At 56.3% G+C, this 27,843-nt stretch overlaps 2 protein-coding genes and 1 long non-coding RNA gene across 3 annotated transcripts in view; 1 reads left to right on the top strand and 2 right to left on the bottom strand.

Annotated features, from left to right (window-relative positions):
- Window positions 1–13,116, bottom strand: part of LOC137846586 (maestro heat-like repeat-containing protein family member 7) — a 58,698-nt gene extending 45,582 nt beyond the window's left edge. The window contains exon 1 of the mRNA XM_068664591.1: window positions 12,999–13,116. Coding sequence (XP_068520692.1) covers window positions 12,999–13,103 — 105 coding nt within the window. The 5' untranslated portion in view covers window positions 13,104–13,116. The remainder of the gene's footprint in view (window positions 1–12,998) is intronic.
- LOC137846596 (uncharacterized) lies at window positions 7,324–22,378 on the top strand. The gene is made up of 2 exons (XR_011090565.1): window positions 7,324–13,130; window positions 15,692–22,378. It is a non-coding gene; the product is annotated as an uncharacterized lncRNA (long non-coding RNA).
- On the bottom strand, window positions 13,817–15,914 carry LOC137846588 (maestro heat-like repeat-containing protein family member 7). Its single transcript, XM_068664593.1, has 5 exons — window positions 15,829–15,914; window positions 15,636–15,740; window positions 15,237–15,414; window positions 14,404–14,510; window positions 13,817–14,045 (listed from the first exon to the last, which is right to left on the bottom strand). The coding sequence occupies exons 1-5, from the start codon at window positions 15,904–15,906 to the stop codon at window positions 13,863–13,865; spliced, it is 651 nt and encodes a 216-aa protein (XP_068520694.1). The 5' UTR covers window positions 15,907–15,914; the 3' UTR covers window positions 13,817–13,862.
- Window positions 22,379–27,843: the final 5,465 nt, after the last annotated feature.

The following is a 27,843-nucleotide window of genomic DNA, read 5'->3' as shown; positions in this document are numbered from 1 at the left end:
TGCCCCATCCCTGCCCAAAGGTGGGAGAAGAAGAGGCTGCAGGGGGCCCTGCCAGGCTCTCACTGCTCTTTCTTGCAGATGCTGGCCCAGAATCACATTTCTGAGGAGGACTTTGGTAACCCGGTGCACCTCCTGAGCTACCTGTGGCACCCAAGACCAGAGATGCGCTTTTTGGTTCTGAAAGGGCTCTGCACCGTGTCAGAGAGCCCTGAGAAGGTGAGCGGGCCATCGTCAAGCAAAGCCATGTTGGCAGCCTGGGGCTTTGCTCTTCTGCCCTCCCGTCCCTCCCCGCTGCCAGGAAGCAAGGCAGGAGGCTGGTGCTCAGGAACCAGAGCCCTTTGCCCAGGGTGGTCTCTCACTGCCTCACGGAAGGGAAATGGTGTCTTTCCTACAGGCAAGGGAAATTCAGGTCGTGCTGTCAGACATTGTGGAGGCTCTGCAGGACACCAACACAGACATGGTGCTGAAGGCCCTGCTTGTGCTGAAAAACGTGATGGCTCATGTGGAGAGGTGGAAGTACGGTGGCCCGCCTCCGCAGCTGGCTGAGAAGCTCCTGCCACTCTTTGACCACGTAAGTGTGCTGCGGGAGCCCGAGCCCTCAGCTGGGCCCCCTGTAACGAGGGCTGCCCTTCAGCCCGGCCCTGTGGGCAGCACTCAGGCAGGGCCTTCCCAGTCTCCTCGTCAGCCCAGGCGCTGGGGAGCTCTGCTTGGGCATGGCTGGTGCGGCTGGTGGCGAAAGTGGGGTGGCTGGCGGGCAGCCTGCGATGGCAACCGATTGCGTTGCCCTTCACGGGCACCAGGCCTTGCAGCTGCCCCTGAGCAGCTCCTCTGGGAAGGATCCAGCGCTGAAGCATCTCACAGTGCTGGGAGCTCCCTTCACATCGGCCACGCTAATGCTGAAATTCCTCCTGTCCTCCTCCCTGCCAGGAGTCCAGCCAGGTGCGGGAGCACTCCATCTGCCTCTTCCAAGCCGTGGTGGAGGCTGTGCTGCGGCAAAGGATGAAGAACATGGAGAGAAGAGTGCACAGGAGCCTTCTCCCACTCTACTTTCACATGAGAGACCAGAGTGAGAGCGTAGCAAAGGTACAGATCTCAGAGCTGAGCAGTTATGTGGGCAAGGGTGTGCTGATGCCACAGGGTTGCTGTGGGGGATCTCTGGCCGGCAGCATGAGCTGCCTCCGATGGTGGCTGTCCCGTGGCCTTGCCTTGGCCACTGAACCCAGTGCACGCTGCCCCCCACCACAGCCTCCCATAACGCGCTGGGAAAGGCTCGCAGCCCTGCCAAGAGGAGGGGACAGAGGGTCTCCTTCCCAAGGCTGTGCTGCTACCTCCCAACCTCTGCTGCTCCGCAGGCCTCTGGGGAAGCTCTTGCTGTGGCTGCAAAGTTTCTGCGATGCAAGGAGCTCAAGCGATTCGTCCAGACAAAACAGACATGGAGGATTGGAGAGTGCTTGGTAAGGACCCAACTTGGTTTGCCCCAGCTGGGCAAACGCGCCCGGCCAGAGCCCGCTGCCTGCAGCCGCATCCTCGCTCCCTTCCTGCCAGCACAGAGCCCCAGGGGGCTCTTCTGCAGGCCCCTCTGCCCTCCCTGCCCCCAGGATGCTGGAGGAGACCCTGGAGAGGGTGTGCAAGCCCCGTGACCCTGCGTTCTCTCTCTCTCCAGCTGCAGCAGGACAGAGGCAGAGTAGAAGAATACCTGCAGCAGAGCCAGCCCTACCTGAAGGCCACTCAGACCCTTGTGCGACTTGAGGCCGTCAGATTCATTGGTGAGCCCAGCCCCTGGGTCCCTCTTGGGGCAGCCTTTGGCAGCCCCAGGCACTGCCCTGTTGCCCCCAGAGCCCCCCGACTGGGCCCTTGCTCCAGGGTGCAGGAGGGGGCACAGCCTGGCTGGCCAGGCCAGGGGCTGCGCTGCTGGGAGCGTGCTGGGGAGCGGGGCTCTGATGGGGTCTCTGTGTCTAGGTCTTGCTGCGCGCTACTGCGAGGACCAGAGCGAGGAGAAGCTGGATGAAATCCTCAGAGGTGAGTGAGGGCAGTGGGGGGTGTGCTAGGGCTGGGGGGACAGCGGCAGAGGCCCCCGTGCCTTGCCCTGCTCCAGGGAAATGCTTCGGGACGGAGGAGCAATGCAGCCATAGGAACGAGGGAGAGGAGACGGGGTAGCCTGTGGTGTCAGGGAATGGCCTCCCAGCCTGGAGCTGGGCAGTGCCGCTGAAAGGGTTGAGTGTCCCTGAGGAAGAGTCAGGGGAAAGGGCAGTAAGGCTGACAGAAGGTGGGAGCCTGTTGTAGAGCACGCAACCAGGACGAAGAGGGAGATGAGACAGCCTACAAGCAGCTAGGAGCAGGGTCACGATTGCTAGCCCTTGCTCTCATGGGGAAGCACAATAGCGAGAGGAAAGAGTCCAGGAGATTCCTGGAGTGTGTGAATCCTCCCAAGGGATGGAGGCAGGTGGTGAGGGAACCAGCTTGTGAAGGTGCCCCACTTGACCTGTGGTGCGCAGGTGGGGAAGGACTGGTGGCTGCATTTGGGACATTGCTGAGCAGCAGCTTTCAACGGATTCCTTTGTCCCTCCTGCTCCTCCTGGCCTGGGGAAGAGTCGAGTGGGGCTGGCATGCTCTGCAGGGGATGCCTGGGGATCTCTGCAAGGAGTGGGTTTTCATCTCTGCTCTTCTTTCTTTTGCAGTCCTCCAGCCTTCAAAGAAAGACCCGGAACCCATGGTCCGTTCCCTGGCAGTTCAAACCACCCTGATCCTGACGTCAAGGCATAAGGCAATGTCAGGACGGAGATTTCCACTGCCGTGTTGCCGCTAGCCCCGCAGCAGTCCTCAAAAGAGCAATATATATTTTAATAGAACTAGGTTGTTGTCTCGTTATTCCAGCAGCTCCTTCACAGTGACTTGGTACCATGACGCTGAGCTAACTTGGAGGCCACCAAGGACGTCTTTTCCCTGGGCCCGGTGACTGCATGGCGCCTACTCAACCAGTGAAAGAGTCACAGAACCCTTGCGCTTGGAAAAGGGCCTTCAGCTCAAGTCCAAGCGTCAGCTAACACCACCAGGCCCACCACAAAACCACGGCCCTTAGCGCCAAGTCCACGCATTTCTTTAATAGCTCCAGGCCTGGGACTCCAGCAGTGCCCTGGGCAGCCGGTTCCACCCTCTGCATGAAGAAATTCTTCCTGACATCCCATCCTGTGAGTCCACCTGTGGTAGGTGCGCCCAGGTAGAAGAACTGCTCAGCCTCCTGGCAGAGCTTCGAGAGGAGGTGGGCAGGCTGAGGAGCACCAGGGAGTCGGAGAAGGTTGAACTGTACTGTGCCAGCCCTGGGACAGATGCGTCAGGCAGACACAGCAGAGGAAATGGAGGATCCCCTACCCTCTGGCCATCAGGCAGAAGGAGTGCATCTCAGTGACGAAGGGATGGAAGTTTAGATCTGCTCGGGGCAGCAGGCGAACCCCTCCTTGCCTACCTCACCTTCCTTTCAGGTGCCCTGAAACAACAGACTCTGGAAGTAATGGACACACAAACGATGATGTGCATGAAGGTCCATCCAGGTTGGAGGGGTTTTCTAGGGCAAGTCAGCCTTCCCCAGTATCACGACCACCTCCATCAAGAAGAAGAGAAGGGTTACTGTCATAAGTGACTCCCTTCTGAGCAGAACAGAGGGCCGCATATGCCGGCCTGACCCAACCCATGGAGAAGTCTGCTGCCTCCCAGGAGATCAGGGTAAAAGGTGTTTCTGGAAAGCTCACTTGCCCCGTAAGGCCCTCTGAGCATCATCCATTATTGTTCTGTCCTGACAGAATCTTCTAAGTGGCACACCAAAATGGGAGGGAGTGTGCGCTAGCGAGATCCTTCGGCCTGCTCCATGCCACGCTGGGTACACTGGAGCACATTTGGAATGTTTCTGCACCGATGCACCCAGCATGAGGGACAAGCAGGAGGAGCTGGAAGCTTCAGCTCCATCCCAGAACAAGCGAGACTTGGTGTGCTGTGATGGACGGGTATGGGCTCTTCAGGAAGGATAGGCAGGGCAGGCGAGGCAAGGGGCTGGCACAAGGACGTGGCCGAGAGCTTCTGGGTAAGGATTAAGGGAGAAAGCAATCACTTGGATGTTGCAGTGGGTGTTTGCGATACCAATGAATTATTCGCTAAGCAACTAAGAGAGACCTCTCTTAGCTCAACTGCCCTTGTCCTGATGGGGGACTTCAACTTGCCAGACGTTAACTGGGAAGACCACACAGCTGATACAAGCAGGTCCAGGAGATTCCTCACACACCTTGATGACAACTCCTTGGTACAGCTACTGAGGGAGACAACAAGGAAAGGTGCCATCCTAGACCTGTTGCTTGTGTTATAAATGGCTCAGTCTTCAAAATAGGATTATCATCAAAGTTTACAATTTATTAAAGGAATAGAGGTAAGCAAACAGCGCTGGGTGCGCCGGGAGTCTCTGCTCCACCAGGACGCACACCAGTTACATCAAGCAGCTGATTTTTATGCTCCTAGGCTGATACATATTCATTACTACTTCTAAAAAAAATGGGTTATTATAATTAGCTTCCGGGATCCAAACCCTCCTACTGGAGCATGCGCATCAGTCTCTGGTGGTCCCCCTGGGGGTCTCTGGGGGTCTTTCATGCTGAAGGCTCGTAGTCTTCCTCTCAGTTTTTTTTCTTGTCCTTCCCCTTTGTACTCCTTGGCAGCATGTCAAAAGCTTACACAGCGTTCCCTGCAAGTTTTGTCTTCTAGCCATCCTTCAGCTTCTTTCTTCTCCTTAATCTCCTGGCCGCCTGGCCAGATATCAGGGGCTTGCATAGTGTCCCATTCGGAAGTCATAACAGTTACTAGTTGTTAGCAGTTGTTCTGAAACCCCCAGACATCAGAGACTTCAAAGAAAGAACATACAAACACAAATAGCTCTCTATTGACACTTCACATTTAAAAATCTTTGGCGATTGGAGGAAAACTGCCAGTACGCCTGCTTTTGGCAGGGGGGTTGGACCCGATGATCTCTTGAGGTCCCTTCCAACCCCTCCAATTCTGTGAACTTTGGACACGGGGAGGGCAGAGTTCAGGCTGCTCAGGGAACTAGTTCGGAAGATCCCCTGAGAAGCTGTTTTGGAAGGTATCGGGGTCCATCTTTTTAAGCACGACCTCCTAAGAGCACAGGAGCAGGCGATTCCAAAATGTTGGAAGTCAAGCAGGCGGGGCAGGAGGCCAGCTTGGCTGAGCAGGGATCTTCTTCTAGAGCTTAAGTGGGAAAAGAAAGCGTGTGGCCACTGGAAGCGAGGTCGTGTGACATGGCAGGGCTACAGAGGTGCTGTTTGCCTCTGTCAGGAGAAAATTGGTGCAGGCAAAGCTCAGGGGTGAAGCTGGCTAGTAGTGTGGGCGACAACGCAGATATATACATTAATATGTGTATTGAAGATGTGAACTGCTAAAGGAGGGCTAGAGGAAACATTGGTCCGTTACTTGCTGAGGATGGTCACCTCACAAACACAGACATAGGCGAAGCAGAGCCATTTAATGTCTCTTTTGCCTCTGTCTTCAAGAGCAATGATGGGCTCTGGGACCCAAGGGGCCCAGAGTTGGGGGGCCATGAGTGCAGTAACAAAAACCTCCTAGCCAAACCCACACTGGATGCATATGAGTCTACGGGGCCTGAGGGGATTCATTCCAGGGTTCTCAGAGGGCCGACTAATGTCCTTGTGAGACCTCTCTCAATTATTTTTCAATGGTCTTGGGAGGCCAGAGAGGTCCAAGTTGACTGTAGGCTGGCAATCATTGTGACAGGTTTCAAGCAGGGCAAGAAAGAAGAGCCCAATAATTACAGACCCGCCAGTCTCTCTTCAGAGCCTAGTAAAAATACGGAGAAACTCTTCTGGGCATTACTGAAGAACACCGGAAAGACAACGCAGTCGTTGATCACAGCCCACCCAGGTTCATGAGGGGAAAGTCCTGTTTAACAAACTTAATTTCCTTTTATGACAACATCACCCGTCTAGTTGAGCAAGGGATGCCAGGTTTTGGATTTCCATCAAGTTTTCAGTACTGTTTCTCTCAGTATCCTTCTGGACAAAATGTCCATTGTACAGCTAGATAAATACATGCGGTTTAGGGTGAAAAGTTGGCTGATGGGTTGGGCTCAAGGGGTTACAGAAATGGGGTTGCATCAGGCTGTTGACCAGTCCCTAGTGGGGTTCCCCAGGGTTCCACTTAGGGCCAGCAGAAGAGGCTGGAGAGCAGCCTTGCAGAAAGGGATCTGGGGGTTTTGGTCGACAGCAAGTTGAATACGTGTCAGAAAAATAAAGTGTGTGGCCACTGGAAGCGAGGTCGTGTGACATGGCAGGGCTACAGAGGTGCTGTTTGCCTCTGTTGGGAGAAAATTCCACCACACACCAGCCACAGGACTCATCCCACCAGGTTTCACTTATGCCGATGATGTCGTAGCTGTGGGACAGGGCCAAGACTTCTAGCTCATCCATTTGATTCCTCATAGTGCCTGCGTTTGTGTAGAAGCACTTCAAATGCGCCTCCCTACACACAGCGCCTTGTGGAGCTGACCGCAGGACCTCACTAGCACACCGTCCCTCTGATTCTAGCGCACCATCCCTCAGCTTATCAGCGGTGTGTCTGGTTTTATCCCCTTCCTCCTTCGACTCTAGTTTAAAGCCCTATCTATCAGCCCTGCCAAGTCCTGAGCAAAAATCCTTACCCCTCTCTGAGAGAGTGTGGTGGTTTTACTTGGGTGGGCAGCCGAGCTTCACCCCTCCTCAAAGAGGAACGGGGAGAAAATACGATGAAAAGGGCTCAAGGGTTGAGATAAGGACGAGGAGATGGCACAGTAATTATCGTGACGGACAAAACAGACTCAGCATAGGGAGATGGTAAGATTTATTGCTTATTACTAACAAGCTAGAGAAGTGAGAAACAAAGGAGAGAAGCCAAAAGCACCTTCTCCCCCGTCTACCCTCTTCCACCTCCTCCCCCCGAGCAGTGCAGGGGAACGAAGGAACGGGGGTTATGGTCAGTCTATAGTGCTTCTTCTCTGCCGCTCCTTCTCGGTCACTCTCGTCCCTTGTGCTGTGGGATCCCTCCCACGGGATGCAGTCCTTGATGAACTGATCCGGCGTGGGCTTCCCACAGGCAGCAGCTCTTCCAGAACTGCTCCAGATATGGGTCCGTAGCACGGGGTCCATCCCTCAGGAGCAAACTGCTCCAACCTGGGTCCCCCATGGGCAGCAGCTCCTGCCGGACCCCCTGCTCCTGCGTGGGCTCCTCTCCACGGGCTACAGGTCCGACCCAGAATCTGCTCCAGCAGGGGTCTTCCACAGGCCGCAGCCTCCATCGGTGCAGGGCCACCTGCTCCACCGTGGTCTCCTCCACGCGCTGCAGCGTGGAACCCTGCTCCACCGTGGTGCTCCATGAGGCTGCAGGGAGACAACCTGCTTCACCAGGGTCCTCACCACAGGCCGCAGGGGACTTCTGCTCCGGCGCCTGGAGCACCTCTCCCCCTCCTTCTTCACTGACCTTGGCGCCTGCAAGGCCGTTCCTCACTCCTCTCACTCTCCCAGCTGCTGTGTGGCGCAGCGTTTTTTTTCCCTGTCTTAAATATGCTTTCACAGAGGCGCAAATCGTGGGACCAGCAGGGCTAGGGAGGTGATCGTCCCCCTGTACTCGGCTCTGGTGAGGCCGCACCTCGAGTACTGTGTTCAGTTTTGGGCCCCTCGCTACAAGAAGGACATGGAGGTGCTTGAGCAGGTCCAGAGAAGGGTGACGAAGCTGGTGAGGGGCCTGGAGAGCAAGTCCTACGAGGAGCGGCTGAGGGAGCTGGGCTTGTTCAGCCTGGAGAAGAGGAGGCTCAGGGGCGACCTTATTGCTCTGTATAAGTACATTAAAGGAGGCTGTAGTGAGGTGGGGGTTGGCCTGTTCTCCCACGTGCCTGGTGACAGGACGAGGGGGAATGGGCTAAAGTTGCGCCAGGGGAGTTTTAGGTTGGATCTTAGGAAGAACTTCTTTACCGAAAGGGTTGTTAGACACTGGAACAGGCTGCCCAGGGAAGTGGTGGAGTCACCATCCCTGGAAGTCTTTAAAAGACGTTTAGATGTAGAGCTTAGGGATATGGTTTAGTGGGGACTGTTGGCGTTAGGTCAGAGGTTGGACTCGATGATCTTGAGGTTTCTTCCAACCTAGAAATTCTGTGATTCTGTGATTCTGTGACTTATTGGCTCAGCTCTGGTCAGCAGAGGGGCCCTTAGCAAACATGGGGCAGCTTCCAGATCCTTCTCACAAAAGCCACTCCTATGGCCCCGTGCTACCAAAACCTTGCCAGGTAAAACCACTACAGGGAGGCGCATCTCATCTGGTGGTAGCAGGCCAGTGTCACATAGACCCTCCCATGATCAGCAAGCCCAAAGTTCTACCAGTTGCACCAGTCCCGAAGCTACGTGTTAATGTGATGAGTCTGCTTGTCAGCATCGATCCCCCCTATCGGAAGGACAGAGGCAAACACAACCTGTGCCCCTGATCCTTTAAGTAGTCGCCCCAAAGCCCTAAAGCCCCTTTTTTTACTAGGCATTAGTAACAAAAACTTGAACAAGGTGGAGATAAATTAACTTGGCTACAGCATTAAAGATGAGCTTTGCGCAGTGGTCAATTGCTGGCTGGCTTGAGGCGCGTGGCTGAGGGTCTCTAATGAATTGTATGACTGATTCAGGCGCGTGGACAGCGCATGTGGTTACGGGGAAAGTATATGTAGCAGAGAAAAATGGCAATAAAGGCCTTCTGCTCAAGAGGCATCGGGAGACCGTGTCTTTCATCCCTTCAGGTCTGCCCCCTTCCAACTCAGGATATTCTATGATTCCAAGTGTGGAACCCAGCATTTGGCCTTGAATGCCACGCAGCTGGATGCGGCCCGTTGATCCAGCCTGTCCAGATCCCCTTGCCCAGCTTGGTGTCGCCCACGAACTTACAGCGCCCAGTGGGGCCCATCCAGCCCAGGCACGTGTCACATGGGACCCTTGGTGACCTCCCTTGGTGACACCCCAGGGCTCCGCCTTATATGACTGCAGCTGTGGCTCGGACCCTCAGCGTCAGTGCACGGCAGTGACGGACAGGGCAGGAGCACTGGGCCTTCGAGGAGTCCCCGAGCATAGCCCACGCCTGCCCGAAGGAGCCTCCGTTTTCTATTTGAGAACTCTCCCACTCCAGAGGCTCCTTCTGAATCTGATGAGGAGGGAGGCATGCCCCCCACGCAGCCCAGGCTGGCCTGGCAGGAGACCTGGTCTTCTGAGGGCAGCAACCGGCCAGCAGAGGACAGCTTGCTGGCAGAGGACAGCACCCCGGTAGAGGACATTTTGCCGGCAGAGGACAGAAGCCCAGCAGAGGACAGCTTGCTGTCAAAGGGCAGCAGCCCGGTAGAGGACAGCAGCCTGGCAGAGGACAGGAGACCAGCAGAGGACAGCTTAGTGGTAGAGAACAGAGGTTTGACAGAGGACAGCAAGAAGGAGTTGCAGTTGCTGGATCCCAGTGAGTCGTGAGTCCTCTCTGTACCCCTCCCTGCCACTGTAGGGGTGGACAAAAACACCACCTGAACTCCCACTCCATCCACTACCCGTCCCAGTCCCCTAAAGTCCCGCTTGATAGTCTTCAGGCTTCTGTCTTCAGTATTATCACTGCCGGCCTGGACTATCAAAAGACGATAGTAATCAGAGGGGAAAACCAGGTTGGGAAGCTTTCTGGCAACGTCCATGACCCTAGCCCCAGGGAGGCAGCAGACTTCCCTACGGGTAGGGTCAGGCTAACAAATAGGGCCCTCTGTTCCCCTCACAAGGAAGTTGCCTTCTCAGGGGAACACAGGGAACTTCTCAGGGTCCTTGGTGGCCTCCAAGTTAGCTCAGCGTCATGGCACCGAGTCACTGTGAAGGAGCTGCTGGAATAACGAGACAACAACCTAGTTCTATTAAAATATATATTGCTCTTTTGAGGACTGCTGTGGGGCTAGCGGCAACGCGGCAGTGGAAATCTCCGTCCTGACATTGCCTTATGCCTTGACGTCAGGATCAGGGTGGTTTGAACTGCCAGGGAACGGACCATGGGTTCCGGGTCGTTCTCTGAAGGCTGGAGGACTGCAAAAGAAAGAAGAGCAGAGATGAAAACCCACTCCTTGCAGAGATCCCCAGGCATCCCCTGCAGAGCATGCCAGCCCCACTCGACTCTTCCCCAGGCCAGGAGGAGCAGGAGGGACAAAGGAATCCGTTGAAAGCTGCTGCTCAGCAATGTCCCAAATGCAGCCACCAGTCCTTCCCCACCTGCGCACCACAGGTCAAGTGGGGCACCTTCACAAGCTGGTTCCCTCACCACCTGCCTCCATCCCTTGGGAGGATTCACACACTCCAGGAATCTCCTGGACTCTTTCCTCTCGCTATTGTGCTTCCCCATGAGAGCAAGGGCTAGCAATCGTGACCCTGCTCCTAGCTGCTTGTAGGCTGTCTCATCTCCCTCTTCGTCCTGGTTGCGTGCTCTACAACAGGCTCCCACCTTCTGTCAGCCTTACTGCCCTTTCCCCTGACTCTTCCTCAGGGACACTCAACCCTTTCAGCGGCACTGCCCAGCTCCAGGCTGGGAGGCCATTCCCTGACACCACAGGCTACCCCGTCTCCTCTCCCTCGTTCCTATGGCTGCATTGCTCCTCCGCCCTGAAGCATTTCCCTGGAGCAGGGCAAGGCACAGGGGCCTCTGTCGCTGTCCCCCCAGCCCTAGCACACCCCCCACTGCCCTCACTCACCGCTGAGGATTTCATTCAGCTTCTCCTCGCTCTGGTCCTCACAGTAGCGTGCAGCAAGACCTAGACACAGAGATCCCATCAGAGCCCCGCTCCCCAGCACGCTCCCAGCAGCGCAGCCCCTGGCCTGGCCAGCCAGGCTGTGCCCCCTCCTGCACCCTGGAGCAAGGGCCCAGTCGGGGGGCTCTGGGGGCAACAGGGCAGTGCCTGGGGCTGCCAAAGGCTGCCCCAAGAGGGACCCAGGGGCTGGGCTCACCAATGAATCTGATGGCCTCAAGTCGCAAGTCGGTCTGAGTGTCCTGCAGGTAGGACTGGCTCTGCTGCAGGTATTCTTCTACTCTGCCTCTGTCCTGCTGCAGCTGGAGAGAGAGAGAACGCAGGGTCACGGGGCTTGCACACCCTCTCCGGGGTCTCCTCCAGCATCCTGGGGGCAGGGAGGGCAGAGGGGCCTGCAGAAGAGCCCCCTGGGGCTCTGTGCTGGCAGGAAGGGAGCGAGGATGCAGCTGCAGGCAGCGGGCTCTGGCCGGGCGCGTTTGCCCAGCTGGGGCAAACCAAGTTGGGTCCTTACCAAGCACTCCCCGATCCTCCACGTCTGTTCTGTCTGGGCCAAGCGCTTGAGCTCCTTGCGTCGCAGAAACTCTGCAGCCACGGCGAGAGCTTTCCCAGAGGCCTGCGGAGCAGCAGAGGTTGGGAGGTAGCAGCACAGCCTTGGGAAGGAGACCCTCTGTCCCCTCCTCTTGGCAGGGCTGCGAGCCTTTCCCAGCGCGTTATGGGAGGCTGTGGTGGGGGGCAGCGTGCACTGGGTTCAGTGGCCAAGGCAAGGCCACGGGACAGCCACCATCGGAGGCAGCTCATGCTGCCGGCCAGAGATCCCCCAGAGCAACCCTGTGGCATCAGCACACCCTTGCCCACATAACTGCTTAGCTCTGAGATCTGTACCTTTGCTACGCTCTCACTCTGGTCTCTCATGTGAACGTAGAGTGGGAGAAGGCTCCTGTGCACTCTTCTCTCCATGTTCTTCATCCTTTGCCGCAGCACAGCCTCCACCACGGCTTGGAAGAGGCAGATGGAGTGCTCCCGCACCTGGCTGGACTCCTGGCAGGGAGGAGGACAGGAGGAATTTCAGCATTAGCGTGGCCGATGTGAAGGGAGCTCCCAGCACTGTGAGATGCTTCAGCGCTGGATCCTTCCCAGAGGAGCTGCTCAGGGGCAGCTGCAAGGCCTGGTGCCCGTGAAGGGCAACGCAATCGGTTGCCATCGCAGGCTGCCCGCCAGCCACCCCACTTTCGCCACCAGCCGCACCAGCCATGCCCAAGCAGAGCTCCCCAGCGCCTGGGCTGACGAGGAGACTGGGAAGGCCCTGCCTGAGTGCTGCCCACAGGGCCGGGCTGAAGGGCAGCCCTCGTTACAGGGGGCCCAGCTGAGGGCTCGGGCTCCCGCAGCACACTTACGTGGTCAAAGAGTGGCAGGAGCTTCTCAGCCAGCTTCAGAGCCAGGCCACTGGCCTCCCTCCTCTCCACATGAGGCATCACGTTTTTCAGCACAAGCAGGGCCTTCAGCACCATGTCTGTGTTGGTGTCCTGCAGGGCCTCCACAATGTCTGGCAGCAGGACCTGAATTTCCCTTGCCTGTAGGAAAGACACCATTTCCCTTCCGTGAGGCAGTGAGAGACCACCCTGGGCAAAGGGCTCTGGTTCCTGAGCACCAGCCTCCTGCCTTGCTTCCTGGCAGCGGGGAGGGACGGGAGGGCAGAAGAGCAAAGCCCCAGGCTGCCAACATGGCTTTGCTTGACGATGGCCCGCTCACCTTCACAGGGCTCTCTGACACGGTGCAGAGCCCTTTCAGAACCAAAAAGCGCATCATTGGTCTTCGGTGCCTCAGGTAGCTCAGGAGGTGCACTGGGTTACCAAAGTCCTCCTCATAAATGTGATTCTGGGCCAGCATCTGCAAGAAAGAGCAGTGAGAGCCTGGCAGGGCCTGCAGGGCTCCCTGCAGCCTCTTCTTCTCCCACCTTTGGGCAGGGATGGGGCAGCGCCAGCTGGCACCAAAGAGGCACCAGGCGCGGGGAGCTACGGGGGCTTGCCGGCCCCAGGGACCATGTGTCCGTACGTCCTGCGGGAGCTGGCAGTTTGGGGGTAGATGGGCACAGGGCTGTGCCTGTGTGCCTGAAGGGGCACACGTAGCCCTGCTGGGAGCAAGGTTTCATCTGGGAACTCACAGCCAAGCGACGGATGCAGGTGTCTTTGGTGACTGCGGTGCACCAGTTGCGCAGCGGCAAGTCTTCCATCATGATGTTTAAAATCTTCTCCAAGGTCTTTGGCATGGCCAGGATCACCTCCCACATGGCCAGGTCCAACTCCCACATGGCCAGGTCAGTGCTGCAAGCCCAGAAGACTCTGTCAGTGAGGCTGCCTCAGCCGCAGGGCCACAAACTGGGCCAGCCCCAGAGGACCCAGGCTGTCCTGCAGCCCCTGTGACTTGGGGAGCACTGAGGGCCCAGCCTGGGCAGGCAGGAGGGGGCTGAGCTGGTGTTCCCTGGGGGCAGGGGGACTCTGGGCTGCCTTGGACAGCTGGGCTGCTGCAGCCCTGGCTGGCCCAGTAGGGCTGGAACACATTGGTGGGAAGGAGGGCTGTGCTCCTTGGGGATGTCCTGCCCTTTGCCATTGGTGTGGCAAGCAGAGAGTCTCCAGGTGCATCTCCCGACGCGGAACAAGCCCTCAAGGATGTTAAGGCCAGGACCTGTCACATGGCGGACAGAACTGAAGCAGGTTCTTGACTTCTTCCCTGGACATCATGTTGGTCAGCTTGAGAAGCAGGGAGTCCAGGCACTGCCGCGCCGATGCCGTGTGGATGCTGCCCAGGTTTCTCCTGATGCACTCCATGATCGTTGGCACCTTGGGGGACAAAGTGGGAATGGTGTTGCCAGCAGACCGCAGCCATTGCCACAGCTGCCACTCAAACTTTGGCGCCTTCCATTGCTCTCTGCTGGCTTCAGGTGGCTTCTGGAGCCCAAGAGACCCCGATGTGCGAGGGAGGCAGGGAGGGAGGCAGGGAAGGAGAGAGGAACAACGCCTGGAAGAGCTCAAGGGCAGGGCCATGGCCACAGGCCACTTACATCTGTCAGCCAGTAGTCAGGGACCTCCAAGGCTGCGTCCAGCACGCTGCAGGCCCCCTGCTTGTCATGGATGCTGGAGTCTGGTAAAGCTTCAAGGGCTGTGAGGATGATGTCCAGCCTCTCAGCAGGGAAGAGATGTCCTCCAAACCGCTGTGGGAAGAAGGAGGAGTGAAGACATGCCTCACTGAGTGTCCCAAGGGTGCTGCTTAGCTGAGCAGCAAGAGCGGCTCTGGAGAGAGGGCCCTCGGGGGAAGGGGTGAGGATGGGGCATATGGGGCCAGAGTGCTGGCCCTGCAGGTAACCAGGGCTTGCTGGTGGCCAGGAGGGTGGAGCTGCTGCCGGGACACAGGGGAGCAGCCTTCGCATAGCCCCAGCCTGGGGACAAGAGGAACCCTCTCAGCAGGGCGAGTGAGGCCGTGCCAGCCCCACCGGTTCTGGACCCCTTTGCTCACACGAGATGCCTGCTGATGCTGCGGACAAGATCCCCAGCAAGGCCAGAGCTCATTACCTTGGCAATTTCACACGGAGTTGATGTTGTAGAAAACGGGTATGCTGTGTCCTCCAAATTCTTGTGTCTCTCTGCATAATTTTTCATGCCGTTTGTCTGTGAGCTCTCTAAACAGGGGCAAACACCAAAGAGTCAGTAGGGAAGAGCATCTTTGCCAACAAGCTTGCCAAATGGTGAAAAGCACTTTCACTAGGAATGGCTGAGGAGGGAGGCTCAGACCCACGGCGAGGAGAGTGGTGGGCAGGGATGTAAAGCACAAGGTGAGGAGTGCTGGGAGCAAGAGGGACCTCAGGGATGATGCAGAAGGAGGAGAAGCAATGGCGTTGGGTGCCGTGGGGGTAGCAGCGTGTCACAGACCCCCTTCTGCTCGGGGTCAGGATGTGCAGGAAGCCCCCTGACACCTGCCTTTAAGACGGCAGGGAGCAAACAGTCAGGGAGCATTCTGGAGGGCGTCACCATCCCTGGTGATGCACGGCTGGCTCTGCTGTTCACTCCTCGGGGAAGATGCCGTTTGGGAAGTGCTCATCGATCGATGGCTTAGACTGGGGGACACCACAAAACAGCGTGGTAGGTGATCTGGGGAGGGTTGGGAAGGACAGCAGCAGAGAACTGCTCCTGGACGGCAGGTGAGCGTCTAGCTTCTGCGGAAAACGATAGCCAGAATGCTGCGGGAAGCTGCTGTGAGGAGCAGAGGAGGCCAGGGAACCTGGCAGAATTCCGTGGGCAGCCTCCACCAAGCAAAAGAATAAACCTTCACAATACTTGGGGAAAACAAGTAGACAAATCAGTAGCTGTCTGTGTGCAGATGGACATTGCCCACCACACCTTCTTACCTCTTCCTTCTCTGACGACTGTGTACATGCGATGAAGACTTCCCAAAGCTGAGTGGCTCATGGAATCATCGCCACTGCTGAAAAGCAAGAGGTGGCCCAGCAGCTTGCCCAGGATGGGGATGCGCAGGTTGAAATCTGTGGGCTCATCGTTGCCATAGTTTTCAAAGATCCCTAAGATCTGTTTGAGGAAGAGAGGAGAGACAAAGGGCTTAGTGGAGGCAGAGCCAGCCCCTGAGATAGCAGGGCCTGGGGAGGGAAGAGCAGGGGCGAAGGAGGAATGAAGACCCTCAATTCACAGCGCTGAGGCACTCACGTGCGTTGAGGGTTGCCTCGCAGGCACCCTTGCATGGCAGGATGCTCTGGGATGCAGGAAAGGGTGGAAAATTCCTTGTGCCTTACCTTGATCACCAAATACCAGCGGAAGAAAGTAATCAGCCTCTCAATCACCTTCACAGCGCTCTCACGCACATCTGAGTTTTTGGAGACAGCAAAGTCCAGCATCACCTGCGAGGAGAGAAGTTGCTGGGTGTTGACAGCAGTCTGCAAATGTGACCTGAGAGGATTCTTTGGAAATTCTTCGCAAATGCCAAACCTTCAACATATTCTGCATCTCTATGTTGAAACTGGTGATGGGACAGTTGCGTACGAAGCCCTCCAGCATGGTGTCCATGGCTTTCATAGTCTGCAGGGAGGACAGAAGAACATCGAATTATTTCTGTGGCCCTCCTCACCCCCAGGAGCTGGCTCTGAGCCCCTCGGGAGTTCAGGGGTGGCTTTGGGGCTAGAAAGCCACTGTGTGCAGACCTCCTGCAGCACAAGATCAGGTCGGGGAAGGGGAAGGGGTGAGGCTGGGAAAGCAAATCTGGGCCCCGGCCCTGCACTGGTCTCTGGTTGTGTCAGCACGGGGAAGCAAGGCAGCAGCTCAGCAGGACTGGGGGTGCCGGTACCTCACCCAGCACATACCTCGGCGTAGAGCACTGCTGTCTCTGGCACATCTGACTCGGGAGGCAGAAAGAAGATGCTCTTGAAGCAAATGTTTAGGAGTCTCTCCTTTTTGCCACACAGTGCTGTTGGCACGGTCTTGCTGAAGGAGAGAGAGAGAGGAGCCTGTTGGACGCAGTGCCTCGAGGCTTATGAAGGAGGACACGGACCTCCCTTGGCCAGGCATCCCTGGGAGGGACGGGCAGCCTCCCTGCCAGCTTCAGGGCCACCAGGACATTGCCACCAGGGGCTGGGCACGCACCTGAGGAGGGCGACAGTCTCCATGGCCTTCTGCCGGAATGCTGTTCGCAAGCTGTCCATGGGCTCCTTTTCCAGCAGCGCCTGCAGAGCACAAGCAGGATGAGACCTTGGAGCCGCCGGCACCCAGCAGCAGCAGAGCCAGCGCTGCCCCAGCCCTCGCCTCCCAGGGGGCTGGTGCCGGGGGGCCTTGCCCCTTCCCCAACCCGCTGCGCATCCTCTCACCATGATGTTCTCCACCAGGTTAGTTTGGCAGCAGAAGTCATGCAAGTTCATTGGCACACCCCTCTCTGTGACACATGTGCACAGATCGCAGATTTTGCTGAGGAACAGCATCTTCTGCTCCTCGTCGTCCTGGCAGCCACAAAGACACCAACAGAGCATTAGGGGGACACCCACGGCCAGCAGGACCAAAGCCTTGAGGGGTCTGGGGCTGTGTGGGACCCCTGGAGGGCAGCGCCAGGAGCACAGCTGTGATGCAAGCGGCTGCCATTACCTTTTCTGTGCCACTGATATACTTCACGATGAATTCCATGGCCGAGTCTGCGCTCAGTTTCCATGCCTTATCTGGAAAGGAGGAAAGCAAAGAGTGCTGCAGCGAGGGGCTGAATGCAGGGGTGAGGAGAGGAAGGGCCCCAGCCCCAGAAGGACGTGGGGAGGCCGCGGGGATGCCCAGAGGCTGCAGCAGCTCCGCTGGGAAGAGAGGCTGAGGGAGCTGGGCTTGTGGAGCCTGGAGAAGGCTGCGGGGGGACCTCGCTGCGGCCTCCCCGTGCCCAAAGGGGCCTCCAGGAAAGCTGGGGGGGGATCTTCATCATGGACTGCAGCGACAGGACAAGGGGTGACACCTTTAACCTCAAAGAGGGCAGGTTTCTTTTGGACAGGCAGGGATTTCTCTCCTTCACGCCCAGGGCAGTGAGGCCTTGGCGCAGGCTGCGGTGCCCCCTCCCTGGCACTGCCCTCGGCCAGGCTGGGTGGGCTTTGGGCAGCCTGGGCTGGGGGGAAGCATCGTGATCGCCGAGGTCCCCCCCAGCCCAAAGCGTCCTGGCATTCTGTGGTGCTGCGGAGGAAGCTCGGCCCCGTCAGCCCAAGCGCCGCTTTACCCAGGGAAGGAGTCCTGGAGTCAGGCAGGGGTCTCTGTGTCCCCAACCCTCCCCACCCCATCCCGAAGACCCTGACTCACTGGGATCCAGCCACTGTACGTCGTCCTGGCTCTCCTCTACCTGGCTGCTGCCCGCTGCCTGAGCAATGGCCTCTGCCAGCAAAATGGCCTCTGCCAGGCTGCTGTCCTCTTCCAGGAAAAAGGCCTCGACTGGGGTTCTGTCCTCTGCCAGCAAGCTGTCCTCTGCTGGCCGGTTGCTGCCCCTAGAAGACCAGGTCTCCTGCCAGGCCAGCCTGGGCTGCCTGGGGGGCATGCCTCCCTCCTCATCCCCTTCAGAAGCAGCCTTTGGAGTGGGAGAGCTCACAAGGAGAAACCGGCATCTCCTCCGGGCGGGCGGTTGCGGCATTGTGGGACGTGGGCTATGCTCGGGGACTCCTCGAAGGCCCTGTGCTCCTGCCCTGTCCGTCACTGCCGTGCACCGACACTGAGGGTCCGAGCCACGGCTGCGCTCTTATAAAGCGGAGCCCTGGGGTGTCACCAAGTGACGTCACAATGGGTGCCACTGTGACACGCGCCTGGGCTGGGTGGGCACCCATTGTGACGTCACTTGGTGACACCCCAGGGTGCTGCCTGACGCGAGCGCAGCCGTGGCTCGGACCCTCAGGCCCTGCTTCCCAGGACGTGGCTGAACACCGCTCGTTGATGGGAAGTAGAGAATAATTTTTTTTTCCCTCTCTCCGTGCTCCCGCGCGGACTGATTGTTTCTTTTGTTTCTTTTTTTTTTTTCCTCCCCATTCCCTTTCCATTTAATTAAACCTTTCTCATCTCAAACCTCGAGTTCTCTGTGTTGTATTTTCTCCCCCTTCCTCTTTGAGGACAGGGGGAGTGAGAGAGCAGTTGTGGTGGAGCTCGGCTGCCCACCTGAGTAAAACCACCACACTTTGTCCCAGCAGCTGCGGTGCCTTGCGAGGGGCTGGGGCTGGGGTGGCCGTGCCCAGAGCCCTGCAGCAGCCTGTGGAGGGCATTGCCCTGGGGCCAGCCCAGCCTGGGCTGCTGGGCTGGGCTGGGCTGGAGAGAGGGCAGGGTGGTGGGGAGAGGTGGGCAGGGGCCGGGCTGGGCTGGGCAGTGCCCGGCAGAGCACTTTGTTGACTTTGATGACTTTCACCTATTTCTTTGAGGACTGTAGACACCCGTCTCTGTTCACCACCTTGCTCTCATCCCAGCATTTCCATCATTTCACCAGTGTCTCATCAACCCTCCCCAGCTGCTCCTTCTCACACAAAGCCATGCTCTGATCACAGACGCTCTTTGGGTGACCTCTGGCAACGCAGCACAACACTCTGAGGGACAGTTCTTCCTCCTCGTGGCCAGCACCAACATTCCAAAGTGCACTTTGTGGCAGTTTTTTCTCTCCTACTCTTTTCTACTACAAAAGAAAGCTCCATCAGGGTGGAACCCCCTCCTAAAGTAGGCATCCCAATCCATCAGGCTCCTTGCGGCCTGTCAGCCAACCAGACAGAAGTCACCGCACCAGCATCTTCCAAGCCATGGGCCTGCTGCTGTCCAGTCATGGACTCAAGCAGAAGGGACAGGACAACCCATATGTGGGCCTTCTTTCTGCATGGGTCCTCCTGGGTATGTAGGCAGAGGGGATCCCACAGTCAGCATGCCAGCCAGGTGCCTTTTGCTGGCCTACCAGGGCCACTGGCAGATGTCAGCCGAAAAGTATCGATCCCAGCTCTAAGTCAAGGGTGACCTGCCACCTACAGACTGAAGTGACCTCTCAGTCCCTTTCTGTGACATGATCCTGCTGCTGCCCTATCTTCTGCAGGGACAGAAGTGACCTTACAGTCACCGCCACAGTCACATTGCTCCTGCCGGTGCAGGACTTCCTGAGGCAGAGCTGAGCTCATCAGAGCATTCTCCCCTGTCTCCTCCTTGTGGCCCACAATCTGATGAGATCCATGGCCCCTCACATTCAGCTTTGAGTGCCATGACTGCAGAGCAACCTCATGGTTCCTGCCCTGTCCCAAGGGATGACGGGCCTAAAGTTAAGGCTTAGTAGAGGGGCTGAAGGTGAGGAGGTTAATGCACAGGAACAGGGGTTTTGGGTGTTAGGTGTTCATGTATATGACTAGGGACTAGGGCCCACCTTACTGGGTTAAAGATTAAGCAGTTTGAATGGGAATGTTTTGGTATTCTTATGTGGGTATCAGGTCTGTGTTTAGGGTATGGACAAGCTTTGTGGTTTAGGGTTTTGTTTAGGTCTCTCAGGCAGTTTCCTAGGGTTAAAAAGAGCATTTTAATGCTAGTGTTAAGGTCAGGGATCAGAGTGATTAAGAGAGTAAAAACAAGGGGAAGGGGCTATGTGATGAATTTTGGCTTCAAGGGATGTGTTGAGGTCAGGCATTAGAGTAGTGGATTCCTGACAGTGTGTACAGTAGCGTTTAGGTTTAAGGATTAATGTTGCTGGTTAAAATAGGGCAAGGTCTTTACATGACTCTTTTAAGTCAGTGCTACAGCAGAATCAACATTGCCTGAACCTTCTAGCCTCCCAGAAATCATTGATTCCTGCTGGCCTCTTCTCTCTCCCAAATCTCACATTTCTCCTGGCCAGGCTTCTTCTGACCTGCCCATATCAGTCATCTTCTTAGGGGTAGTTTTCTGATGGCTTTCATGATCTCACAGTGTCTGTCTTACCTCTGTTGGCTACTCCTTTCTTAAGACAGACGCAGCACCGAAGCCAGGATGGAAAAGAACATAAAGGCTGCAGGAACACCCTGCACAATGTGCCCTGCAGCTCCGTACCACCCTAAAAATTTGTTTCCTGCCTCCAGCTTTTGGATATAGAATGGCTCCTATGCAGCCAGGGTGACTTTTTCCAGGCCCTCATGCATGGTTCAGTTTACCCCAGGCGTCTTGGAGGCAGTGGCCCCCTCTGTGTTGAAAACTGAAAGCAGTCCTGAAGGATGACTTCAGGCAAAAGCTGACACCTCTGACATGACAAGCCCTATCCAAGACCTCTTCCTTTATGGGGCCTACCAGGTACTCGGAAAGAGCGGATCTCACAAACTACAGGCACAGCAAGTGCCTTCTGCTTGCCTTTCAGGTACTTTTGCAGATATGAGCCTAATGGCATAGATCCCAGCCAGGAGTCAAGGGATGAGCTGCCAGCTATTTCTCCAAGAAGTCACCTCAAAGGCCATTTAACAGCCATTCACTTCCTGCTGGACTTAGAATTTCTGAGGCACCACCGCCTCATAATATCATACCTACAAAACACCCCCTTTTTGGCCTAGGACCTGCCCAGGTAGAAGTGATCTGATTGTGATCCTTCAAGCCCATGGCACTGCTGCTGGGCTCCCAGACCCTCTGATGCATGTGAACCAGTTCCGTGCCAGTTCTGGGAGGTGCTAGGGCAGGTGGGACCTTGCAGGCAATGTTCCAGCCCCATGACTGTTGTTGGTCTCTCAGCTCCTTGCACACAGCAAAGATCACTCTGACATGCAGATGTTGTGTGCCTGAAGCTGGCCTAGAAGACACTCTGGGAAGCGCCCTCCCAGCCCCAGCCCCAGCCCGAGCTGGCGGTGCTGCTCTGCACAGCAAGGGGGCTGTGGTGCCCAGGGCACGGGGACACTCTGCAGGGCCATGCTGGGCAGGCTGGGAGGCAGACCCAGCTCATGGGGTCACTGCCATTGCCCAAGGCTGCAAGGAATCAGTCACCAGCCTCCTTTGCTGGGGCTACTGCGTGTCCTGGGGCTGCAGAGCTCTCCTCTGCCTGTTGGCAGCAGCTTGAGCACTTGAGCTCTGCTAAATTCACCTTGCACAGGCTCATGCTCTGCGGGCTCCACCTGTTTTATGGGCTCATGCTGCTCCGGCCAATACCCTGGACTCTGCTGGCAGATGCTAATTCCCTCTGCAAGAAACATTAACCTGCCAGCAGTCCCAGCACAGCCCCACAACAGCACTGGCACCAAGCTCCAGGAGCAGCCGGGCCTGGCCCCACCAGCAGGAGAGGGCGGCAGAGGCAAGAGAGCAGCTTGGCATGCCCCAAGCGCTGGTGCTCCCTGGCTGTGCTGCTGGAATGGGACTCTTTTCCTCTGCAAATGGGCACTGCCCCAGCAGAGCCAGACCAGGTCTCAGAGGAAGGACATCAGACAAAGAAGGCAGTGTAGGCTGTTTTATTTCGTTAAAAGTTCACAGAGACCATAATTCCACATGGACAGAGACTCAGTACATACACTAAACACACGTACAGAATTGGGAGTGGGACAAAAATGACATTTTATTGGGCAACCTAACCTGAAAAAAGAAAAAAGAAACAACAACAAAACAAAACACAAAACTAAGTAATACCAGTACTAAAAATACACACTCACACACACAAAAACAACAAAAAAAGGGAATATAGGTTGTTCTGTGTAAGTGATATTCTGAGTAATCTGCAGAAACAGACTGTGAAATTATTGCTTCCGAAGCAAATCAAGTCATCAGTTTCCACAAGGCATTCTTGAGGTCCTTGTTCCTCATGCTGTAGATGAAGGGGTTCACTGCTGGAGCCACCACCGAGAATAGAACGGCCACCAACAGGTCCAGGGATGGAGAGGAGATGGAGGGGGGCTTCAGGTAGGCAAACATGCCAGTGCTGACAGTCAGAGAGACCACAACCAGATGAGGGAGGCACGTGGAAAAGGCTTTGTGCTGGTCCTTCTCAGAGGGAATCCTCAGCACAGCCCTGAAAATCCGTATATAGGACAACATAATGAAAACAAAACAAGCAAAGATTAAAGAAAGAGTAAATAAGAGTACAGCAACTTCCCTGAGGTAGGCATCTGAGCAGGAGAGCTTGAGGATCTGGGGGATCTCACAGAAGAACTGGGCCACTGCGTTTCCAAGGCAGAGGGACAGGGAAAATGTATTGGCTGTGTGCAGGACAGCACTGAGAAAGCCACTGCCCCAGGCAGCTGCTGCCATCTGGGCACAAGCTCTGCTGCCCAGGAGGCTCCCGTAGTGCAGGGGCTTGCAGATGGCAACGTAGCGGTCGTAGGCCATGACGGTGAGGAAGGAATACTCTGCTCCAACCAAGAAGACAAAAAAGAAGACCTGTGCATCACACCCGTGCTAAGAGATGGCCCTGGTGTCCCAGAGGGCATTGGCCATGCCTTTGGGCAGAGTGGTGGAGATGCAGCCCAGGTCGAGAAGGGCGAGGTTGAGGAGGAAGAAGTACATGGGGGTGTGGAGGCGGTGGTCGCAGGCTACGGCGGTGAGGATGAGGCCGTTGCCCAGGAGGGCAGCCAGGGAGATGCCCAGGAAGAGCACGAAGTGCAGGAGCCGCAGCTCGCGCATGTCTGCGAATGCCAGCAGGAGGAACTCGCTCACAGAGCTGCTGTTGGGCATTTGCTGACTTTGGACACAGGTATCTTTGAAGAGGAGAAAAAAAATAGAACAGACTTCAATGAGGAAAACCTATTTCATCTCCTGGAAAGCCCGCAGATAAGCCTCTCTCTTTGCATGAGAACCTTTCTGCAGCTCTCTTGCTTGAGCTCTGGGTGGTGCTGGCTGCGTGTGACACTGGGAGCAGGGGCTGCTGTGGGCTCCAGAGGAGTCCTTCCTGCTGTGCAGCAGGAGGGAAGCAGGACCATGGGGGAAACTCAAGTGCAGTCCACTTGTCAGATCAATGAGCCATGCAGTCTTTTTGCAAACAACTCATCCGACCACACTGTAGAGCAAGAGAGATTTTATTTGCTGTATTTTCTTATAATTCCCCCTGTAATGCTTAGGACACCGATCATACTCGTGTTACGCTGAGAAAAAAACGGAGACAGCTGAGAGCAGAGAAGCCCCAGTCCGAGTGAGGCTGGACAGAATCCTTACCTTGGCCCTGGGGGCCTGAGCAGGATCTCAGCTCTTCCCCCCTAGCCAGGGCTGCCGAGGCCTCACTCCAGCTGCCCACAGACAGACATCCAGCAGCACGGACATGGCCTTAGCAAGGAGGTGTCTTCTCCTTGGGACGCCTGGATGCCACAAGGATGCCACGAGAGAGCTGCATCCTGCTGGAGAGCAGCCTGAAGCCCAGGAAAACACCCCACAGACAGGTGAATATCCACACGCTGGGGTATTCCAGTATCCCAGGCACACAACATGCTGTACCTAGAGGATTCTTGGCCACTCTGTTCCTGCTGATCTTGGCCAAACTCTTCTTTCCCCCGCCTGTGCTCACAGACCCCATCCCATGCGGCTGTGCTCAGCGCTGCCCTGCAGCACCCTGCCACCACCAGGGCCCTGCCAAGGGGCACCTCCATGCAGCAGGAGCTATGGGGCAGCTGACAGAGAGCCCTGCATCACCAGCAGGGTGTTCGAGGCTTCTAGGGTGTCAGGGGCACCTGGCTTAGGCCACTCCAAGGGGCTTCTGCCAGACTTCCTCACCTCGCAGTGCAATCCAGCAGGACTCTCACAGCCTACTGCATTGCCCACCGCCCTCCCAGAAACAAGACCCAGCACGAGACCCTTCCAGGAGCTGCAGCTGCATGGCCCTGCAGCCAGAGACTTACCTTGTCAAGGGCTGTGCAGGTTTCTCCTGCAGGCAGCTCTCAGCACCCTCCCACTCCCAACTGCCTCCAACCCCTCTCTCCTCTCCTCTCCTCTCCCCATGGGGGTCAGAGCCCCCAGCCCTTCTGCGCTGTGCAGAGGAGCTGCTCCTGGGCAGAGCTGTCTCTCTGCACCAGGGCCCTCTTGCCAGGAGCTCTCCCTGTCCCAGGAGCCCAGCCCAGATCAGCAGCAGAGGCATTGGAATCAGCCCTCTGGGGGCTTTGGCGATGAGCCCATGAACCTCAGGCACTGAGAGTGCGTTGAAGAAATCTCTCAAGAAATCCAAGGCAGATGCAAGTTTCCTGCAGTGTCCCCCTGAGGGGGGACTCTGCTGGCACTGACACAGCCTCCCTTGGAGCTCATTAGAGCAGAACACTGGAGGCAGTGAGGACAGGTAGACAAATGTGAAGGTGACACTGATGTATTGAAAAACAGGCTTTGACCCCAGGCTCCTGGGAAGGGAGATCCTTTCCCTTCACACAGGAGCTCAGGGCTCTTCCTGGGCAGTAGGAGATGGGGATGTCCATGGCCCAGTGCAGGAGAAGGGTAGGACTCCTGCCTGGTTCATGGCTGGTGAGGAGGCAATGAGACCCTGGTGCTTTAACAAGAAGCTGCCTCCTCATAGGCCTCGCTGTCGGAGACAAGAGCCCTAGCCATTGACACACAGACCTCAGGCCTGTTGGGACTTTCAGCCTTTCCAGTGTGCTTGCTCCTCTCCACACCAGGCTGTCCAAGAGATTCACAGACCTGCACCTCTTTCCCTGCTGGCTGTGTGGTGTCTCATCAGATCGGAGCCGAGCATGGTAACTTACATTTTCTTGGTGGCCATGCTCCTCATAAGGCAGCTCTGTAGGAAGTTGGCCTGGTTCCTGGTGAGCTCCTGGTGAGCTCGTATGGCATCCCTCGTGGTGCCCAGGCCCTCCTCCTCCTGGGCACTGCTCACTCAGCAGGGTCCCAGTCTGCCCTGATGTGTGGGGTTCCTCTTCCTCTGGTGCAGGATGAGGCTTTTCTTCTTGTAAATGTCAAGAGGTTTCTGTAGGCAAAATCCTGCAGTTTCTCAAGGTTCCCCTGGGCAGATGCTCCATTCTTTCATCTGTTAATTTCTGCAGGAAGATGGCTCACCCTGATTGTGCTGTCTCTCACAAGATAGCATCAATGAGGTGTTAGTAGATATTGTGGACAGTAGAGGAGTAACCAGTTGAACAGAATTGCAGCACAGACTCACAGAAGGCTGGTGGATGGAAGGCTGCCAGATTCCACCTTTTCTGTGCTTCTCATGTATGCTGTCATTTTGTCTGAAGCTGTGTCCTAAATGTTGTTAGGGTGGGCAAGGACAAAATTGGAAGGGCCAGACCCTAGCGGAGATCAATCTATCTATTGCTGTCAGAGACAATAAGAAAGGTTTTTATAATGAAAGGAGAGCAGAGGGGAAGGGAGGGGAGGGGAGGGGAGGGAAAAGAGAATCTTCATCCTTTATTGGATGTGGGAAAACAGAAGTAGAAGAGATGTGGAAAAGGCTGAGGTACTTAATGCATTCTTTACCTCAGTGTTTAGCAGCAAGACCAGTTGTTCCCCTAGTACTCAGCCCTCTGAGCTGGTAGATAAGGACCTTCAGCAGAATGAAGCTCTCATGAGGAAATGTTGAGAAAACTGCTACTGCACTCAGATGTGCACAAGTCTAGGGGGCTAGATGGCATCCACCCGTTGTTACTGAGGGAGCTGGCTGAAGTGCTCTCCAAGCTGCTTTCCATCACTGACCAGCAGTCCTGGCTATCAGGGGAGGTCCCAGTCACCCGGTGACTAGCAAACGTGACGTCTGTCTACAAGAAGGGCCGGAAGGAGGATCCGGGGAACTACAGGCCTGTCAGTCTGATCTTGGTGCTGGGGAAGCTCATGGAGCAGATTGTCTTGAGTACCATCACGCAACGCTTCCAGGACAAGCAGGTGAGCAGGCCCAGTCATCATGAGTTTATCAACGCCAGGTCCTGCTTGGCAAATCTGATCCCCTTTGAAGATAAGGTTATGCTTTCAGTGGACAAGGGGAAGGCTGTGGACGTGGTCTACCTAGACCTCAGTAAGGCTTTTGAAACCATTTCCCACAGCATTCTCCCAGAGGAACTGGCTGCTCAAGGCCTGGATGGATGTATGCATCAATGGGTCGAAAACTGTCTGGGTGGCCAGGTCCAAATTGCTGTGGTGAATGGAGCTAAATGCAGCTGGAGGCCAGTCACTAGTGGTGTCCCACTGGGCCCAGTACTGGGGCCACTTCTTTTCAATATCTCCATCAGTGATCTGGACAAGGGGATCAAGTGCACCCTCAGTGAGTTTGCAGATGACACCTAGTTCAGAGAGAGTGTTGATCTCCTTGAGGGTAGGAAGGCTCTGCAGAGGGAAATGGATAGGCTGCACCCATGGGCTGAGGCCAACTGGATGAAGTTCAACAAGGCAAAGTGCCGGGTCCTGCACTTGGGCACAACAACCCCATGTAATGCCACAAGCTGGGGGAAGAGTGCGTGGAAAGCCGCCCAGCAGAAAGGGTCCTGGGGATATTGGTAGATAGTCAGCTGAATATGAGCCAGCAGTAACTAGGGGTAATGGTTTTAAACTGCAAGAGGGTAGATCCGGATTAGATATTAGAAAGTTGTTTACTCAGAGAATGATTAGGCACGGGAACAGGCTGCCCAGAGAAGCTGTGGCTGCCTCATCTCTGGAAGCAGGGCCAGGTTGGATGGGGCTTTCAGCAACCTGGTCTAGCGGAAGATGTCTCTGCCCATGGCAGGAGAGTTGGAATTATGTGATCTTTAAGGTCCTTTCCTACCCAAACTGTTCTGTGATTCTGTAAATACGAAAGGCAGCAACATACCAGCTACTAGGAAGAAAAATGAACTCTATCGCAGCCAAAACTAGGACAATATCCACCCCTAATTCCATACCATATACGTCATGCTTAGGTCCAACACTTTTCAATTAATCACCGCCACCTTTCCTGTCTTTTGATTGTTGTCTCTCTCCGTGCTACTGTAGTGGGTTTACGTGGCAAGGTTTTGGGAGCAGGGGGCCATAGGGGTGGTTTCTGTGAGAAAGATCTAGAAGCTGCCCCATGTTTGGGAAGGGCCCCATTGTTTTCCAAATCTGAGCCAATAAGCGATGTTGTTTTGCGCCTCTGTGAGAGCATATTTAAGACAGGGAAAAAACTGCTGCGCCACACAGCAGCCGGGAGAGTCAAGGGAGTGAGAAACAGCCTTGCAGGTGCCAAGGTCAGTGAAGAAGGAGGGGGAGAGGTGCTCCAGGCGCCGGAGCAGAAGTCCCCTGCGGCCTGTGGTGAGGACCATGGTGAAGCAGGATGTCCCCCTGCAGCCCATGGAGTACCACGGTGGAGCAGGGTTTCACGCTGCAGCCCGTGGAGGAGACCACGGTGGAGCAGGTGGCCCTGCACCGACGGAGGCTGCCGCCTGTGGAAGACCCCTGCCGGAGCAGATTCCGGGCCGGACCTGTAGCCCGTGGAGAGGAGACCACGCAGGAGCAGGTGATCTGGCAGGAGCTGCTGCCCGTAGGGGAGCCAGGTTGGAGCAGTTTTCTCCTGAGGGATGGACCCCGTGGTACGGACCCATATCTGGAGCAGTTCTGGAAGAGCTGCTGCCTGTGGGAAGCCCACGCCGGATCAGTTCGTCAAGGACTGCA

The sequence above is a fragment of the Anas acuta genome, chromosome 34, assembly GCF_963932015.1.
Source record: "Anas acuta chromosome 34, bAnaAcu1.1, whole genome shotgun sequence".
Taxonomy (NCBI): domain Eukaryota; kingdom Metazoa; phylum Chordata; class Aves; order Anseriformes; family Anatidae; genus Anas; species Anas acuta.
This window is presented reverse-complemented; position numbering and strand designations above follow the sequence as displayed.

Coding starts and splice junctions, on each gene's coding strand:
- LOC137846588 (XM_068664593.1), bottom strand. CDS start 15,906: ATGGACACCATGCTGGAGGGCTTCGTACGCAACTGTCCCATCACCAGT. Junction 15,741..15,828: donor AGATGCAGAATATGTTGAAG/GTTTGGCATTTG, acceptor CTCTCCTCGCAG/GTGATGCTGGACTTTGCTGT. Junction 14,046..14,403: donor CTCCGTGTGAAATTGCCAAG/GTAATGAGCTCT, acceptor TTCTTCCCACAG/CGGTTTGGAGGACATCTCTT.